The sequence below is a fragment of the Zalophus californianus genome, chromosome 12, assembly GCF_009762305.2.
Source record: "Zalophus californianus isolate mZalCal1 chromosome 12, mZalCal1.pri.v2, whole genome shotgun sequence".
In the NCBI taxonomy this organism is placed as follows: Eukaryota; Metazoa; Chordata; class Mammalia; order Carnivora; family Otariidae; genus Zalophus; species Zalophus californianus.
Genome location: NC_045606.1, coordinates 83834192 through 83851704, shown reverse-complemented (window position 1 = coordinate 83851704; position 17513 = coordinate 83834192). Strand labels below are relative to the sequence as shown.

At 46.6% G+C, this 17513-nt stretch overlaps 1 protein-coding gene and 1 non-coding gene across 6 annotated transcripts in view; both read right to left on the bottom strand.

The window, feature by feature from the left end:
• Positions 1–567: 567 nt before the first annotated feature.
• Positions 568–17513, bottom strand: part of NRF1 (nuclear respiratory factor 1) — a 147920-nt gene continuing 130974 nt past the window's right edge. For 3 of the 5 annotated variants that reach the window (XM_027572971.2, XM_027572973.2, XM_027572974.2), the window contains one exon: positions 568–2640. In XM_027572971.2, the coding sequence (XP_027428772.1) occupies positions 2477–2640 (164 nt within the window). In that variant the 3' untranslated portion in view covers positions 568–2476. The remainder of the gene's footprint in view (positions 2641–17513) is intronic. The other 2 variants (XM_027572972.1, XR_003516318.1) reach the window with 2 other exon arrangements.
• Positions 11074–11178, bottom strand: LOC113912104. The gene has a single exon (XR_003516723.1). It is a non-coding gene; the product is annotated as a small nucleolar RNA U13 (small nucleolar RNA).

Sequence of the window (17513 nt, the reverse complement as noted above, 5' to 3'; positions counted from 1 at the left end):
GCAGGGGCGGTGGTGACGAAGGGCCTACAGCTGGGGGTGTGGCAGGAGGTACAGCTGGAAAGATGGCAGTTGTCGCATGAAAGCAATGAGCCAGAGTGAGGACTGGAGGAAAAATTAATGGCTTGAGGCCTCTGCTTCAGGGAGGATAATCCACTGCGACAGTGAACAACACTCCCGTGCAGGGAACCCCGATGGACAGGCGCCATCGCCCAGCCTGAGTTTTAATGTGGAATGCAATTAACCCCTAAAGAAAGAACTCCAGAGTACAGTTTTCAAACCATCTTTAGAACTTTTCAAGTTAGATCCCAGCCCCCCACCTGGCCCTGCACCCTCAGGACAGCCGTTTATAAAATGAATTCAGTGGCGCTGCTCCCGAGGTGGGCGCTGGCCAGGAGGCCCTGCCCCTGCCCTCGCTCCTTCCAGGGCTCCGCAACATCACGGAGCACCATTCAAAGACCACCGAGCTTGAGTACGAGCACCTTTCACAAAGCAGAACAAGCCACCCCCAAAGGAGTTCCAAGGGGCCAAGTGCTCCTACAGAGATGAACAGTCCCACTTCCTGTTGCCACATTTTAAACTATTTATTGAATGAGGCAGTAATAGACAGAATGGAAAACAACACAGAATCCATGCTTTGCTACTTGGGTTTTGCTTTTCTTCTTCTTCTTCTTCTTCTTCTTCTTCTTCTTCTTCTTCTTTTCTCAAACTATTAGGAGGTTATTTCACCACAAAGGAACACGGACTTGAAAGCCCCTGAACAGCTTCACAATGACGATAAAAAATAATAATTAAAAAAATAACAAGTTGTAGAACTAGGACTGTTTATATGTAAATTTCCCTTCCCTCCCCCTATTACGTACAGAAAAAAACATACAAAGAACATTAGATAGTTTTATATAAAACAAGCAAATACAAGAATCTGAAACTTTTCTCAAAGGCTGAGCAAGATGTGAAGGATCTTTTAATGTCGCATTAAAAAAAACACATTAAATACACTATCACACATGGGGGCCCAGGAGGAGGGAGGAAGAGTTGTCCCTGTACTCAAGGAGCAGAGATTTGGCCTGTCGAGAAGTCAGGTGAATTTAGCCACTGGAGACTCAGGGCTTGCAGCTGAGAAATCACAGAATTTGAAAGTTACCGAGAACACCCAGACCGGTCAACACCTGTGAGGAGGCGGCTGTGGGGCCTGTGCCACCGGGCCGCACCTGGGAAAACTGCACTGTCCCTTCTGAGACAGGGCCTGCCCCAGGGCTGCTGGAAACACCCAGGTCCCTTTCTCTTCCAAGGCCCCTCAGCATGAAGAGCAACCTTCCTCGAGCCGGGTGCTCCTGTCACTTACAGTCTCCTCTTTTAAGCTACAGAAAGTTACTGGAAAGGAAAATATTGCTCCCGTTGGTGTGCCCTGGTCTTTGAAGATTTTTCTCTCCCTCCTTCCTTTCCCCTTCCAATCCCTCCCCTCCCCGTCCCACTCTCTCCCCTCCAAGCACACGCCCACAAGCACACTTAATGCGCACGCGCTCCTCAAACCCTTAATACTTGTTACCTTCAGTTCATATACATGACCGATTCAGAACTGACCTTAAAACCAAAGCAACGTTTTAATAGTCATGAGATCAAGAAGGCTTCCTGGGAAGGGGAGGAGATGGGAGGCTGAAGAAATCCCTCTTGTCCCTGCCTGGAGCTTTAAGGACATTCACCTGCCTGGGGCAAGGTCAGCACCTGGGCCAGCCCGAGGAGCATCTCAGCTGCCAGACCATGAGGCCCTTGGACCTTGCAAACACAATTTCTGGACCCCACCTCGTTCTGGAACCTCCTTCCTCAGGTGAGTCCAGCAGGGAGAGTTCTGGGTGGCCACTGGGAGGCAGCTTTGGTGAAGGGCATGGTCACCTCCGCCTGAGTTTGTCAGTAGCTCAACGCATGACCCTGGTATGAACAAAAACCGGGTGACTGTGTCTGGCCACGTACCCTACACCCACTAAACTGGGTGAATTATTTTTTTCCACAGCTCACCTTGATTTCATACAGATAATTCCATGCGGGTTTCATATATATATATATATATATATATATATATATATATATATACATATACACATACATACATACATATATATACTTTATATATATGTAAATGTGTATATCCATATGTACACATATACATATATTCACACTCACACATACACACACATAAGTATACACACATGTTTCTGCAGAAAGAAGTCCTGCCACAATTTGGCTTTTTCGGGACAGTGAAATTGACAACAGTATCTTATTCCACCAGTCCCAGAAAATCAAGAGTGGTGCTTTAAAAAATGCAATTCCAAAACCCACTGCCTTTCTTCCTTTTTAAAAAAAAGGTTAACAAAACTTTTCTTCCAAAGTCGAGAGACTTAATTCCATTTGATTGCACCTCTGCAAACGTGTAAAAAATTCTGAAGTAGACTAGAAAACGATGCCATCGTACGGCTGCATGTCACTGTTCCAACGTCACCACCTCCACAGCCTGGCCGTCCATGGTGACTGTGCTGTCCGATATCCGGGTGGTCACAGGGGCCATGGCCACCTGCACTGGCCCGTTGCCCTGGGCGAGGCTGGTTACCACAGTCTGGTACATGCTCACGGGGATCTGGACCAATCCTGGGGAGACAAAGGGGAGACTGTTGGTGGGGGTTGGGCTCAGCCTCCCAGATGCTGGCTGGACAGAGCAACCAGCCCCCAGCCCTTCAGGGCACCACTGTCAGCCTCATGTAATTGCCCACCGACTGTCCAGGCACAAATACATCCCTCTGCTTACCCACTGTCATTCTATAAAACAGACTATCAGGAAAGAAAGTTCGAAGAAACTGTGGAAATGGGCCCCAGGGCAGGGCCTCCCCAACTTGCCAGGAGATGAGCCTGCCTGCTTCTAATTTTAGAAGCAGGGCTGGTGAGGTGTGAACCCTCCTCCCCAGCCCAGCGCTCCTGACGGCCTCCTTCCACTGGGAAAGGCGGCCATTAATTTTCTTTGATGTTCTGCTACCGACTTCTTCAATTGTCTGCCTGCCCATGCTGTTTCCCTCGGCTTGAAAAAATATCCCCCTCAATCCTGTCCTGTTTCCTTGGCCACTGCCCCTTCCTTCAGTGTTTGCTTATTAAAAAAAGAGGGGGGACACCAAGGGTGGCTTGGTCAGTTAAGCATCCGACTCTTGATTTTGGCTCAGGTCATGATCTCAATAAGGGTTGTGAGATTGCGCCCTGAGTCCGGCATGAGGTGTTCACACTGGGCGTGGAGCCTGCTTAGGATTCTCTCTTCCTCTCCCTCTGTCCTCCCCAGCACTCTCAAAACAAAAACAAAAACAAAACACAAACCCCAAAACAAAAAACCTAGGGCATTGTTTTCTTGATTTTAAATCCACAGACCAGTAAAATTTAAAAATACATTTTGGGATCAACTTAAAATATAAAGACCCAACTGTCTCCTAATATCACTATTATTGCACAGTAGAAAGGATGGTTTAACACAAAGGAAGAAACACATAATTGCAGAAAAGGGCAGTCCTTCCTAAGAAAGAAAAGTTGATAGTTTTATATGACATATTGAAGAAAAAAAAGGATTTCCAGTTAAATGAGGCAGAATAAATGCACATTATCAAGCTCCTCTTCCTCTTGAAACTAAAATTAGAATGAAGTGGGAGGAAGGATATCAATGAGGGATGTCAACATGTTTTTGGAAGATGAGAAGCAAATGTCAAGTGGTTCTGACTTATCAGAGCAGTGGAAGTAGCAAGCCCTGTGTCCATGGCGGGAGCAGGACATGTAGGCCTCACTACCGCAGAAAAAGACGAGGCTAAAAACGGGAATTGGTTAAAAGCGTGTATTCAACTTTATGCACCAGTAGCTCTCACCAATCCCAACACCCAGACACCCTGACCTTTGTTGACAAGACATCTGTAGTTCCTCCACTGTACTGAGAAGCTGACCTGGAAAGGCTGGGAAAGACCACAGTGGTACCTGTTGGGTGGGGAAGTGGGGCGGGGGGGAGACCCTGAAGTCCTGGCCTGCTGTGCTAGCCTACAGATCACCTAGCTGTGCCCTGCACCACCTGACAACCGGCTCTCACTCTTCAGGAACACAAGGTTGCAGACAATGGTCGGGGCGGGGGAGGAGCGGGGAGAAGAAAACAAAGGCCCCAGAACCCTAATATCCTCAGAGAAGAGATTTGTATCATCAAAATGGGATGCTTTTCTTAAAAAGGAATATGAGAAAAACTTTAAAATAAAGAATCTAATAGATGAAATACATTCCAAAGAAAGCAGAAGATAGTCAAGGAAATTTCTCAGTAGGAAAGATTAAAAGATGGAAAGGAGAGAAAATATGAGACCACAGGGGTCCAACCTCTGATAAAAGAGAATTCCAGAAACAGTAAAAAAAAAAAAAAAGGGTAGGAAGTTATCAGACACATTGTAAATAAATTTCTAGAGCTGAAAAACAAATTCACATTGAAAAGGCCCATTAGATGCCCAGCAGACAAGATTACAAAAGATCAAGACAATAACGCACATCTTTGCAAAATTTCAGAACACCAGGGATAAAGCAAAGATCCTGAAAGATTCCGGAAAGAAAAAAAAAAAAGTCCTACCACAAAGAACTGGGAGTTGGAATATTGTGGGACTTCTCAAAAGCAAGCCTGGAAGCTAGGAGATGAAGGAGCAGATGCCTTTGAGTGTCTGAGAGAAAGTGCTTTCCAGCTAGAACTGTTTCCGGCCCAAGAAATGATACCGCTATCAATTGACTGTGAAGGCAGAAGAAAGGCATCTTCAGACCCGTAAGGGGTGGAAAAGCTGGCCACCCATGCATGCTTTCTCAGGAAGCTCTGAAGGATGTGCTCCAAAGCAACGAGACAGAAAACTACGCAAGAGGTGGCTGTGGGATCTAGGAGACCAGAGAACCCACTGTGGAGAGCTGTGGGCAGGCTGAGGGGCCCCGGACCAGAGTTCTGCAGCAGGTCTGAGAGCACAGAGAGCAGAGACCGGCATGACGACCTGGGCACGAGTACTGAGGGGGGTTTTCCGGAAGTGGGGTAGAACCGGTGATTACTACCTAAAACACAGAAGAGAAAGAGCAAGTAGTAACTGTGATAATATACTTGTCTTAGCAGTGACCAGCTTTTATGTAGTTATAATAATATAAACATACAAAGTGGGTTATCAAGAAATTGCAATAATGTCTCAACTCAAGAAATAACGATTTAAGACTTTTAGAGCAGGGAAGATACACACCAGAAAGAACGAGCATGAAATGTTGCCTCTAGGGTATAAAAAAAGGCCTTTTAGTCCTCTTTGACATTTAAGGCCATATTATCACTTTGCTGAAAATAAAAACTAATTTTAAAAAGAGAGTGTTTTATCAGAATATTTTCTAACGCAAAAAGAAACCCCCCCAAACAAAATCCATGTTATTTTACAATGTTAAATTATTATCTGTTTTCTAGAGGAAAGTCTTGCCACTTTGGGGACCCTATCTGATGATACAACATGAAACAGGCTCGATGTTTTGTTTCGTGACAGTCATTTTTGGAAATCCAGGCTCACCCTGCTGTGTGTTGATAGGAATGGAGGGCCCGACCCACCCCCTGCTCACACTTGCCGCGCTGGGCCTGGAAGGAGGCGAGACCAGCCCACGCTCCCACACAAAGCTGAGAGGAGAGCAGGCGGAGGGCCCAGCACTGACCCCAGAATGCTGTGGGGTTCAGTTTCCCTCATCTAGACTTTGCATACGGCTCTTAAATGTCTCTAACCAATCCTCTTTCAGTTCACCTCTCCCTGCCACCTGAGAGATCTTTCTAGACCACGTCACGCCTCCATCTCAAACTGTTCAAATTCCATGTTAAAAAGGTTCCCAAAGGGGCACCTGGGTGGCTCAGTCGGTTAAGCATCTGCCTTCAGCTCAGGTCATGATCCCGGGGTCCTGGGATCAAGCTCAGCAGGGAGCCTGCTTCTCCCTCTCCCTCTCCCCACTGCTCGTGTTCTCTCTTGCTATCTCTCTCTCTCTCTCTCTCCCAAATAAATAAAATCTTAAAAAAAAAGGTTCCCAAAGCCTATAAAAAAATGTTCATGTTTGACATGGTATTCAAGACATCTCGTGCTCTGCCCTGGTCTAGCTCTGCAGTCTCGCCTCCATCCTTCACCACAGGCACTGTGCGCTCGGGGCACCAGCCTGGCTCCTCTCACCTCCCAACACAGCGGTCACACTCCTTCCTCTGGGCCTTTGCTCACATTGTTCACTACTGGGAGTCCCCAAACTCCCTACTCCTTCCCCTTTAAAGGCTGGTTCAAAAAAAACATATGTATAATGAAAATGAAATTCAAAAAAATATATAATGGAAATGAAATTTAAAAACCCCAAATATAATGGAAATGAAATTAAAACAAAAACAAATGCAAAAAAACGGGTTCCGTTGTCCCTCCTCTTGGAAGCTGGCCCCATCCGAGCCCCAGTCAATATTGACAGTGGCCCAGTGAGCACGGGCACAGGAGTGCATCATCTGGCGTGGCCAGTAAATGTGTGTGGACAGGACTTCCTGTTTGACAGAGGGCGACTTCAGGGCCAGGTGTGGCTCTGGTTCATGTGGTTTCCCACAGTGTGAGGTACAAGATGTGCCAGAAGGGCAACAGGCCAAGGGAGTCTATTAGTGGCCTCAGCAATGTGCAGCTGGGCCCTAGCCCCTGGCCTCTAGATTCCAGGCATGGAGTCTACAACCCCTTCCACCTCCCCACTCTATTCATGATCATCATCGCTTCTGTCCTCTCTTCTGGTCACAAGAGGTGAGGCAAAACTCATGAGGCAACGAAGAATGTCCCCGGCAAAGCCAGGATACCTGTGTCCTCCTGCAAAGAAGCCAAATGTTGGCAAATAGCAGCTAACCTAGAAGCAAAGACCAGTCTCATTTCTTTACTCTCGATTCTGAGCCTGATGCAGTTCCAAAAGCTCCAAACTGGGGGAACAAGTTGCACCCTTGATAAATACAGGGACCACTGTGAGCAGGGAGACTTCCTCACGGTGAACCACCAGCCTGGGATGGGGGGGGTCACAGGGGTAGGGGTGGGTAGAGACTTAAAGAATTGTCATAGTTATATCTCTGGTTTATGATATGTTTTCATTTCCTATGATGCAGGTCCACATCCAACACTGTTGTTACAAGTTTTAGTATCATGGAAGATTTGTTCCAGAATAAAATGGAGAAAAGGGCAAATGCAGAGATATCTATTGGCTGCCATTGCTATAACCAGAACATTCTTCTGAACACAAACTGATCCTGTTGCCTTCTTTTACAATTCTTCAGTGGCCCTCGGGGTATAGATCCAAATCCCCTTGCAGGATTTAAACCCTTATGTCAGCCCCTATCGTTCAGTTCAGCCTAGTGACCACGAATCGCCACCTGCTTTACACTCCAATCAGGTGAATGACCTGATTGAGTCCCCATGACATGCACACAACTGTCAGTTCTGCCTGGGATGATGTGCCGGGACTTGCTCCTTGAATGGGCTCCTGTTCTTCCCTCCACAGTAATAGTTATCGTCAGTCCCTCCTCCTTGGCCTTAGCCCCTCTTCTCCAGAGGTCCTGAGCCCTCTGTACTGGCCTCCATGGAGGCAGTGACCGTATTCACCATCACTGTTTGCATGTCTTGTCTTCGGGAGGACTGTCAATTCCTTGAGGGATGGAGTCTCCATCTTTGAGTCCTCAGCAATCGGCGACAGCTCAGTAACGATTTCTGCACTCATGAAGGGAACCTGCCTTCTGAGGTTGCACAGGTGTCCCTTCCAGAGACGGGGTGATTGAAGTGGCCCAGTCTGAGGGTTATGAGGCAGTTTCAGAGCAGGAACTCCCAGTCCAGAGAATGTTCGAGTAAAAAGGACTACATTCAGGACTCATCCAAAGAAACCACTTTTAAAGGTTTCATCTTCTGGGTGCGCCTGGGTGGCTCAGTCAGTTAAGCATCTGCCTTCAACTCAGGTCATGATCCTAGGGTCCTGGGATGGAGTTCTGCATCAGGCTCCCTGCTCAGCGGGGAGCCTGCTTCTCCCTCTGCGCCCCACCCCCTGCTCGTGCTCTTTCTTGCTCCCTCAAATAAAAATCTTTAAAAAATAAATAAATAAAAGATTTCAGGGATGCCTGGGTAGCTCAGTTGGTTGTGTCTGCCTTTGGCTCAGGTCATGATCCCAGGGTCCTGGAATCCAGTCCCACATCGGACTCCTTGCTCAGCAGGGAGCCTGCCTCTCCCTCTGCCTGCCGCTCCCCCTGCTTGTACTCTGTCTCTCTCTGTCAAATAAATAAATAAAATCTTCAAAAAAAAAAAAAAGATTCATCTTCTGTATTTCACTTCACGATCAGGGAAGGAATAAATTTGTCCTCTACAACTGCATGATGAAGCTGTCTTAAGAGTGAATGGTGACAGCAACTGCATCTCTGAAAAGCTTTACGGAGGGCAAAATTCCATGCACAGGGTCATTTCATAACCCCAAATGCCTTGAAATTCCAAGGCCATTACTTTCTACACGCGGTTTTAGTCTACCTCCACCTTAAATCTGCGCATTACCATCCTACTGTGGGGATTTTAGAATTTCGGAATCTCTCTCTCTCTCTCTCTCTCACAAACAGCCATTTTGGCATGGGATTAGATTAAATCGTCTCAGCGGCTCTGACCCAGAGGCCTTCCTGTCTACGGAGGGGCAGGGGGAGGGGCCGGAGGCCTGCAAGCCAGTGCACTAAGTCGGTGGCTGCCCTTGGAGGAGAGATGATTAAACGCTGAGGTACAGTAATCAGGCTGGGACTGTCCCTGCATCTGCTCAGCCCGGCCCTGATTAGCCCTAATCTAGAAGGCGTATGTTAATCCCAGTTTGTATTCTGGGTCATTTCGATTGATTAAGCAACAGGAAGCCCTTTACATTCTACTTTAAAGGCTGGAAGTTCTCTTTTTTTCTTTTCCGAGAGACCCTGTACAATCCTAGCAGTTTGTCTCTTAGCATTTGTATAGCACTTTGCAAAGCCCTCTTACATCCACTGTGTCTCATCTGGTTTTTGCTAAGACCCTAGAGAGCCGGCAGGGCAGGTGGTCCTCCCTGTCACAAACAGGCAAGTTCCTTTGGCAGAACCATGGACTTATCCTAAAGGCACATGTTATAAAGTCCTGAAGATTTAGTACCCCAGTCTGTAGGACCCCAGTATTTCAAAGCCATAAGAAACCTTAAAATTCGGGGTGCCTGGGTGGCTCAGCTGGTTGAGCGTCTGCCTTTGGCTCAGGTCATGATCCCGGGGTCCTGGGATCGAGCCCCACATCGGGCTCCCTGCTCCGCGGGGAGCCTGCTTCTCCCTCTCCCACTCCCCCTGCTTGTGTTCCCTCTCTCGCTGTGTCTCTCTCTGTCAAATAAATAAAATCTTTAAAAAAAAAAAAAAAAGAAACCTTAAAATTCATTCAGTTTAGTAAATCCCTTTCTTTTTCTTTTTAAACTCAAAAGTAAACAGATAAAAAGGTTATTAAAAAAAAAAGTAAACATGGAGCAAGAGAGACTGAGTGGTCTTCGCCCCAAGATGACTGAGTTGTGGCAAAGCCAAGGGTCCAGGCTCTCAATGTGGGAGTCTTTCCATGCGCCCACCCACCTGACCGTGGAAGACCCGCCGGCAGGGACCTGGAAAGTGGAGGACTACTCTCTTTGGGCTCATCGCTGCCTCTCCCCTCAGGCTTCCAGCCAAGGTTTACGAAGTGGCCAAACTGGGAAGAGGCCAGAGGTGCCTCGGGAGCCACAGGTCCCAGGCACAAGGATTTCCCTGTCCGACAGCAGTGAGACTAAAATCCCTGGAAGAACTGCTGGCTCCGGGACCCCATTTCCCTGTAAAAGGCAAGACCCGACCCTGCTCATTTCTCCCCTGCCGGGTATCACATACTCGAGCTCACATGGTCAAACACACTCCTCCCAGTCTTCCCCCAGGGCAGCAAGCAGCCATCACATCCCTCCAGTTGCCTCGGCTGAAAACTCCACAGTCATCTTTGACTTCATATGCGGCACATCAGCAAATCCTGTCAACCTGCCCTTCACATATAAACCTGGAGTTCCGCCACTTCTCTTTGCTGCCTCCCTGGACAAAATCCTATCATCTCTTGCCAGGACTACATTTAAAAAAAAAATTTTTTTTAAATTTTTTTATTAGAGAGAGAGCGTGTGTGCGGGAGGGAGGGGCAGAGGGAGAGGGAGAGAGAACCTGAAGCAGGCTCCACGCCCACAGGGAGCCCCAGCACAGAGCCTGATGTGGGGCTTGACCCCACGACCCCGAGATCATGACGTGAGGTGAAGTCAAGAGTCGGATGCTCAACCGACTGAACCACGCAGGCGCCCCGCCAGGACTACGTTTTATCTTTCTTTGTAATCGCCCGGTTTCAGCCCTTGCTCCACTATAGCCAGAGGGATCTTCGAAAACCTCCACATGACACGATGGGTATCAGGACAGCCTCTGAAAATTCAGATGCCTGGCTAGGTTGGTTCTGATGCAGCTCACACGCTTCAGAGGCTTCCTTTCAAGTCAGATGACCTTCTCAGGGAGGACACACAGGGAGACTGACCTCCGGACACACAGGGAGACTGACCTCCGAGGTGGCCAGGCTTCTACTCAGAGTGCTCCAAGGAGACCCCTGCACAGGGTCCATTCTTCGAGGGACCTGTTCATCTCACCAGGGCCATCATTTCACACAAGGTGATCGTCTGCCTCTTACGTTTCCCCCCTTTCAGGAGAATCTCGATTTTAACAGATACTTCATTTTGAAAAATAGGTAACACAGAGAAGGCATAGTATGGGGCTGAAAAAAGTCAGTCTCCCTCCCAGAGGTAACTACTGTGGCTAGTTTCTCGGCTGGCCTGTAGTCTACTAGATTGTGCATTTGGAAATGTGTGTATGTGTGTCTGTGTATCCTCCCCATTTGAACAATGCACCTCGCTTTTTCGGGATCTTTACTTACAAGTATGAACAGAGTGGCTTTATTTTTTTTTTTAGTGGCTGCAGAGTATTCCATTTGCATGAAGGTGCTTAATGTTTTTTCACGTCAGACGGGTCATGTGTTGCCGTTGTAACAAGGTCTGAGGGAGGCACATGGCACACAACAGCGTGAGCGCCCCCATCATCATGCTTATGAACTACAGAAGGATCTAGAGGTGCTTGATTTTGATTAATCAGTACTCGGATGACTCACACCTTGGCTTTCCAATCTTTTGCTGTTGTGCCAAATGTACTGCAATTTCTCACAAATGCGAGGATAACTACCAAAGAGACAACTTCTTAAGAGGCGATTTATACTTTAAAATTTCCTAGGTGCAGGAATGGGGGAATTCTTAACTGTTCTGCTCAGCCCAGTTCCTTTCAAGACTCAAAATAATCTACCTCTAGTAGTGGGACTTAAGATTAAGGCATGATAAGTGACAGGGGAATATACTTTTGGACAGACATTTGTCTTCGAGCCTCTCATATTACATGGGTGGCAGATAATGCCATCACAAGCCTGGTCTCGTCTTCTAATACAAGTGACCATTTGCTCGTGTTAAGGGGCTTGGCCTTGTTGTCTGCGGAACAGGAGGCCATGAGGCTTACAGTGTGGTCTGTCTCTGACGGTGGCACCAGGGGAGGCTTTGTGGTAGACCATGGGCGCCAATGAGAGTGACTCAAAAGGTTAGGGTCACAGCTTTGCACACTCTGTGAATTTATCATTCATGAGCTGATCTACTCTACTCCTGACCTCTCCTGAGGTAATGAGTTTCATCACTTACCTACTGTATAATGGAACACACACACATGTGTATGTGTGTATATGCACATATGCACTTTATTTACTTAGGGGAATTCATTTACTTTCCTCAAGACTAACTCTTTTAGTATTCTGTGATTTGATGAATATGTCTACATATCACAGTTCGCTAAATCTTCTTGAAATACCGTTTGGCAATGGCCATCCCAACCCACCAAAAAACCCACAAAACAAAACAAAAAAACCCCAACTTTTGATGGCTGTCTCCTAATGGGAAAAATAAGTCCAAATAGCTACTGGCTTGAAGGATTACATCAGCCTCTCCCACAAATGCTCTACATTTTCTCTTCATTACAACCACACCTGTCCCCTTAGTGTCCCCTCCCCACCACACATATTGCTCAGGCAGATGTCCTAGCACTATCCCCTGTCAACGCAAGTCCCATTCTTCCAACAATTTCCACATCTTTCCTGGAGTCACCCCGGACAGAACAGCCCACCAGGAGGTTCTTTCCCTCCTGTGATTTTCCTCCCTCCACCATTTGGCACCAGCTGTGTGCTAACCTGTTTCCAAGTAGTTATTGTTGTTCTCTGTATAATCTGCTTGCTTAGATTTTGGCAGGACGGTGTCTTTAAATACTGAGTAGCCCGAACATAGTAGATGCTTAATAATTAAATATGACTATAGATCGTGTTCCTCATGATTTTCAGAAACTCGGTCACATTCGTATTAGCCTTGGCCTCCACAGACTGAAGGCCTTGGGACTTTTCACTCTGTTCCCGGGTGCAGTGGGGATTTTCACAAGACTCTCAAGGCACTGTAGCCAAATGCCGTAAGGTAGTTCAGGTGCACTGTGTGTGAGGGTAAAACAGGCTGTTTTATTTCCATGAAAGGCTTGCCGGTCAGAAAGACTACACATGACTCCTGGCTCTGCTGCCAAATGGCTTGTGAACCTCGCTTTCCTTAAATGGAAAAGGGCAGCTACTCATCTCACAGGGCTGTCGAGGGCTAGGTGTGCTGATGGAGGTGAAGTCTGGCACTGTGCCTGGCGCACAGTAGGTGTACCAATAAATGTCAGCTACGTTTCAAAGATGACTCTGAATAAGAGGCTTGATGAAGTCTGGTGGGGTCACAGGCATTCGACTAAAGCTCTCAGCAAACAGAAATGAAAGCAGAGACAGCACAGATCTCCTTTCAGCAGTGATTTGTTCCTGCCAGGAAGCACATCATTCGCCAAAAGCCTTCAAAGATGTAAAGATTAGAGATAAAAGCCATGAAATCAGGGCAGAGGGACTGGGGGGCAGCTTCCTTTCTGAAACGCAGCGATGGGCAGAACTGGCACTGCGGCGGCACCCGGACGTCTATGGAATAGCTGCCGACTCAGTGCACTGGTAAATGAATAATCCAGGCAGAACCACTAATCAATGGTAAGAATGTTAAATATACGGTCAGGGGCAGGAGGATATGATGTCATCACTCTGATAAATTTCTCAACCCCTCCAGATAATAACGATATCATAGGCTCAAGTGCAGCAGAGCACAGAGTTATGCGCCTGGCCACGGTCACCCGGAACCAGACTGCCCTGCCCCCACCCCACCCCGCGACAAGATAGAGCAGGACAGACAGCCTCAGGAAGAATGGGCCTTTCATTTGCCCTCACAATCCGGGAAACCTTTGGGAATTGTTGTTTGCTGTAACTGAATCTTTCAGCCCAAAGGCTTTCCAAGTTGGTCATGGAAATATCTTTAGTTGGGAGAAAAATATTGATGGTTGTGAGAGAAAACCAGCTAAACAAAGAAACTTATCAAATGAACACAACATCTGGTGGGAGAGAAAGAGTTTTTTTTTAAGATACATTTATTTATTTTAGAGACGGAGAGTGTGTGTTGCGGGGAGGGCAGCAGGAGAGGGAGTCCCAAGCAGACTCTGCACTGAGCGTGGAGCCTGACATGGGGCTCGATCCCATGACCCTGAGACCACGACCAAGAGTCTGATGCCCAACCGACTGCACTACCCAGGCACCCGAAGAGAAAGAATTCTTAAAACCCAAAGGAAAAATTTACAGTATTAAAGCCTTCTGCAGTTTATGGATGTGAAAGCTAGCTACAGGTATCAGGAAAGTGCTGGCTTAAATGGGGGGACCAGAAAACTGTACCTAGAAAGGATAGGAATAAATAAGTAAAAAACAAAGCTATGAATTATATTACTTAAGTTAGTTCTGCAGTTTTTAAAGAGCCATCAAGCACTATCTTCAGGTGTTTCAAGGGGTGACAGGCAGGAGGTAAGTCCTTTAAAGTCTTATTTGCAGGCTTGAAAAAGAATTTACATCAGTGACTGATGTCTAAGGCAAGCCACTATTATATGAAGAAAAAGAGGCATTAGGTATGTACTGGTATAGAGATGGGAGAACATGAAAGGAAATCAGGGAAAGAAGCTAGTCGAATAGGCGGCTGGCAGATAAAGAGGCCGAGAATGACAAACAAGGACCAGATGGAAAAAGAGAGGACAGTCGCAGGGTCAAAAGGGGAAGATCATGAAAAGAACGTCAATATCAAATGAAAGGAGATCCAGGGAACCTTCCTGATACTAACACAAGGAGGAAACAGAGCAAAAGTATTTCTCTTCCAGTCGTTCTGTTCCTGTTATATTAGCTGCTTCTGGGACATTTAATCCTTCTTTTCCGTGTTTTCTAACTCCATGGCTTTTGGGTACATTTGAGGGATTTATGGATTAAAATATGTATTACACCTGGCGTACTGAGTATTCTCATAAAGCCCATAGCAGCCTCACAGGTGGCTTGGCGTAACAGGCACTCCTTGGCATACAAGGTTTCTCCCCTCTTGCTAGACAATGTCACCCCTCTCGGAAAAACCACTTTCTGTGATAACTTCCATAGCAGAGATTCTGTCCTTTGCCTGATTTTTCAGACCACCAGGAAATTCCTCTTGCCCTCAATCCACAAGCCAAATGTTAAAATTAAATTCATTTTTACTTTATTAGTAAGTGTACTTCAAAACATATTTTGGAGGTAAAATTTCAGTTTCCTTTTGAAACTATTGGAATGTCCAGGAACATTAATGAAGTCATGGTTTTGTGCTTCAGAACCACTGTGGTGTACTATCTTGCAGGCTGAGCCCCCAATGTAGGGTTGAACAAGCTGACTCCAAGGCCTGCTGATCTGCCCAATAGGGCTTTAAACTGAAAATGGCAGGAGGGAAAAGTGTTCAACTAAAGTCTGTGGGACATGTGTTTGCTCAGGAGGACATCTGATCTGACCCTTACAGAGAAGGGCAGGAGATGCCTAGTAAAATCCAGAAGAAATCCCTGGGAAGAAGGGGGACACTCAAGGTCCCCCAAGTGTGTACACCAGTAGATAGGGCATGAGCAATATGTAAAGTGTTGATTTTTTTTTTTAGGATTTCATTTTTAAGTAATCTCTACACCCAACATGGGGATCGAACTTATAACCCCAAGATCAAGAGTCACATGCTCCACTGACTGAGCCAGCCAGGTGTCCCAAAAGTGTTGATATTTTTAAATAGAAAGAAGAAGGGGTTGGGGGATGGGGAAACTGGGGGATGGGCACTAAGGAGGGAACGTGATATAATGAGCACTGGGTGTTATATACAACTGACGAATCCCTGAATTCTACCTCTGAAACTAATAACACACTATGTGTTAATTAACTGAATTTAAATTAAATTAACTGAATTTAAATTAAATTTAATTTAAAAAATTAGAAAAAAATAAATAGAAAGCCGAGCCAAGATGATAGAAACCTTAGCGGAAAGTCACCATGCTAAGAATTTGCAGAAGTCAGATGTAGAAATGAATGCAAGAGCCAATCAGGAGTTACCCAGAGTTAGGAATGGAGATTTATTTATTTTTCTGTCATTATTTTCAGTTTTTTTTTTTATTAGGGAAAATTTCAAATAGGCACAAAAGGAGAGAGACTAGCACAAGGAACCCTGCCCCCACCGCCCCACGCCGCAAATGTACCCACCATCCCGCCCTCGCTTCTTCTAACCTAACAGGCGTAGACTGAGGCACAAAAGCTTCCAAAGATGTTCTACTATTTTTCAACCCCTCACATTTAGCACAATCTGTAGAGTACCATTTAGAAAGCAAACAAACACTAAAAAATTCTATGAGCACATAAAGAGCAGAATTAAATTGGCTTTTGGCAGTAAGACACCTGAAGACAGCAGGTTGGAAAGTAGAAATAAATAGTTAGGGGGTTTGATAGTCATAGAAAGAAATCTATCTCAATAAACTTCATTTTGTTCAGCCGTTTATGCTGCCTTTCCTATCTGGACTGTATCTAGCATAACCAAATTGATAATGGGGACACGTTCTTTACAAAAGAACTCCAGCTTCTGCCAGAAAGTCAGAAGGAATGATAACACTAGAGGAATCTCCATGTTGTTATCTCTGCACAAAATCATCAATGGCTAAGACCGTTCGGGTGGCTGGAGGACGGGCCGGGGAGCAGAGGGCTCTAACATCCATGCGGGATGCAGCGCCTCTGGTACCCTACCCTGTGGCCGCTACCTTCTTTCGCCAGAGACAAGCCCCCATGATGCTCGGTCAGCCAGACAGAGTCTGACAACACAGAACTTTCTCTTTCTTTTTTAAGATTTTATTTACTTGTCAGAGAGAGAGAGCACAAGCGGGAGGAGCGGCAGACAGAGGGAGAAGCAGGCTCCTCGCGGAGCAAGGAGCCCGACATGGGGCTCGATCCCGGGACTCTGGGATCACGACCTGAGCCGAAGGCAGACGCTTAACTGACTGAGCTCCCCAGGTGGCCCAACACAGAACTTTCAAAAAAGCATGAGCAAGACGGGCCCCCGGAATGTGGTGCGGAGGAGCAGCATCAGAACACCGCCTCCCCTGTACGCCCTGGTGCCCGGCGTACAAAGCCATCCCAACACCCTCCCACGGAGGGTTTTACAAATCCTTCGGTAACCGTGCCAGCACACCAAGTGCCAATGGTGTGCATGTTTATAAAAGGTGATCTCAGTCAGCTCTTAGTTAAGCCGAAGGGAGGGTCAGCCATTTCTCCGATACCTCCCCTCTAAACTGGAATTCATGATGTACTTTTCTTGTAGCAGACTTACTTTCCTAATAATGTCTTCCTTGGGCTAATATGAAAATTAATTTGTATTCCTTAAGTACCCAGCAGCTGGGTTGGGGGGGAGGGAGGAGATGGTCCGGGCTTACGCTGGATTGTTGGGAGAAACTGTCTAAGGATTTAAAATGTGTCATGACTCATTTGCATGACAGAATCTGTATGTGGCACCTGAGAGTTGTCTATATTTACATTTATAAAATGGACAGCTACTCTGTCTTATAGGCCTGCTGTGAGGATAAGGAACATTATAGTTACAAAGTTTAAGTTCTGGAGAAAAAGGACAAGATCTAAATTTGAGGTGGTTTTGTTATTTCACATAGGTTTCCTCTCGGGAGTCAAAGCTACCATGCAGTGGCTACCAGAGGCAGACAAATGGAGGAAGCAAGATTCAAGATCCTGCCCTTGGGCCCCAGAGCTGTTAGAAATGGAAGGTGCCGCCAGCTCAGTGGTCCACCCCAGAGTGTCGTCGGCACTCCGCGTTGTACACAAAATGAAGAATTCATATACACACCCTTGGCCCTTGAGCATTCGCTCGTTCTCGTTAGTCAGAAAACTCTCCAGTCAAACAGCAGGGCCGTGAAAGCTTATTAAGGAGTGGAAGACCAGGGA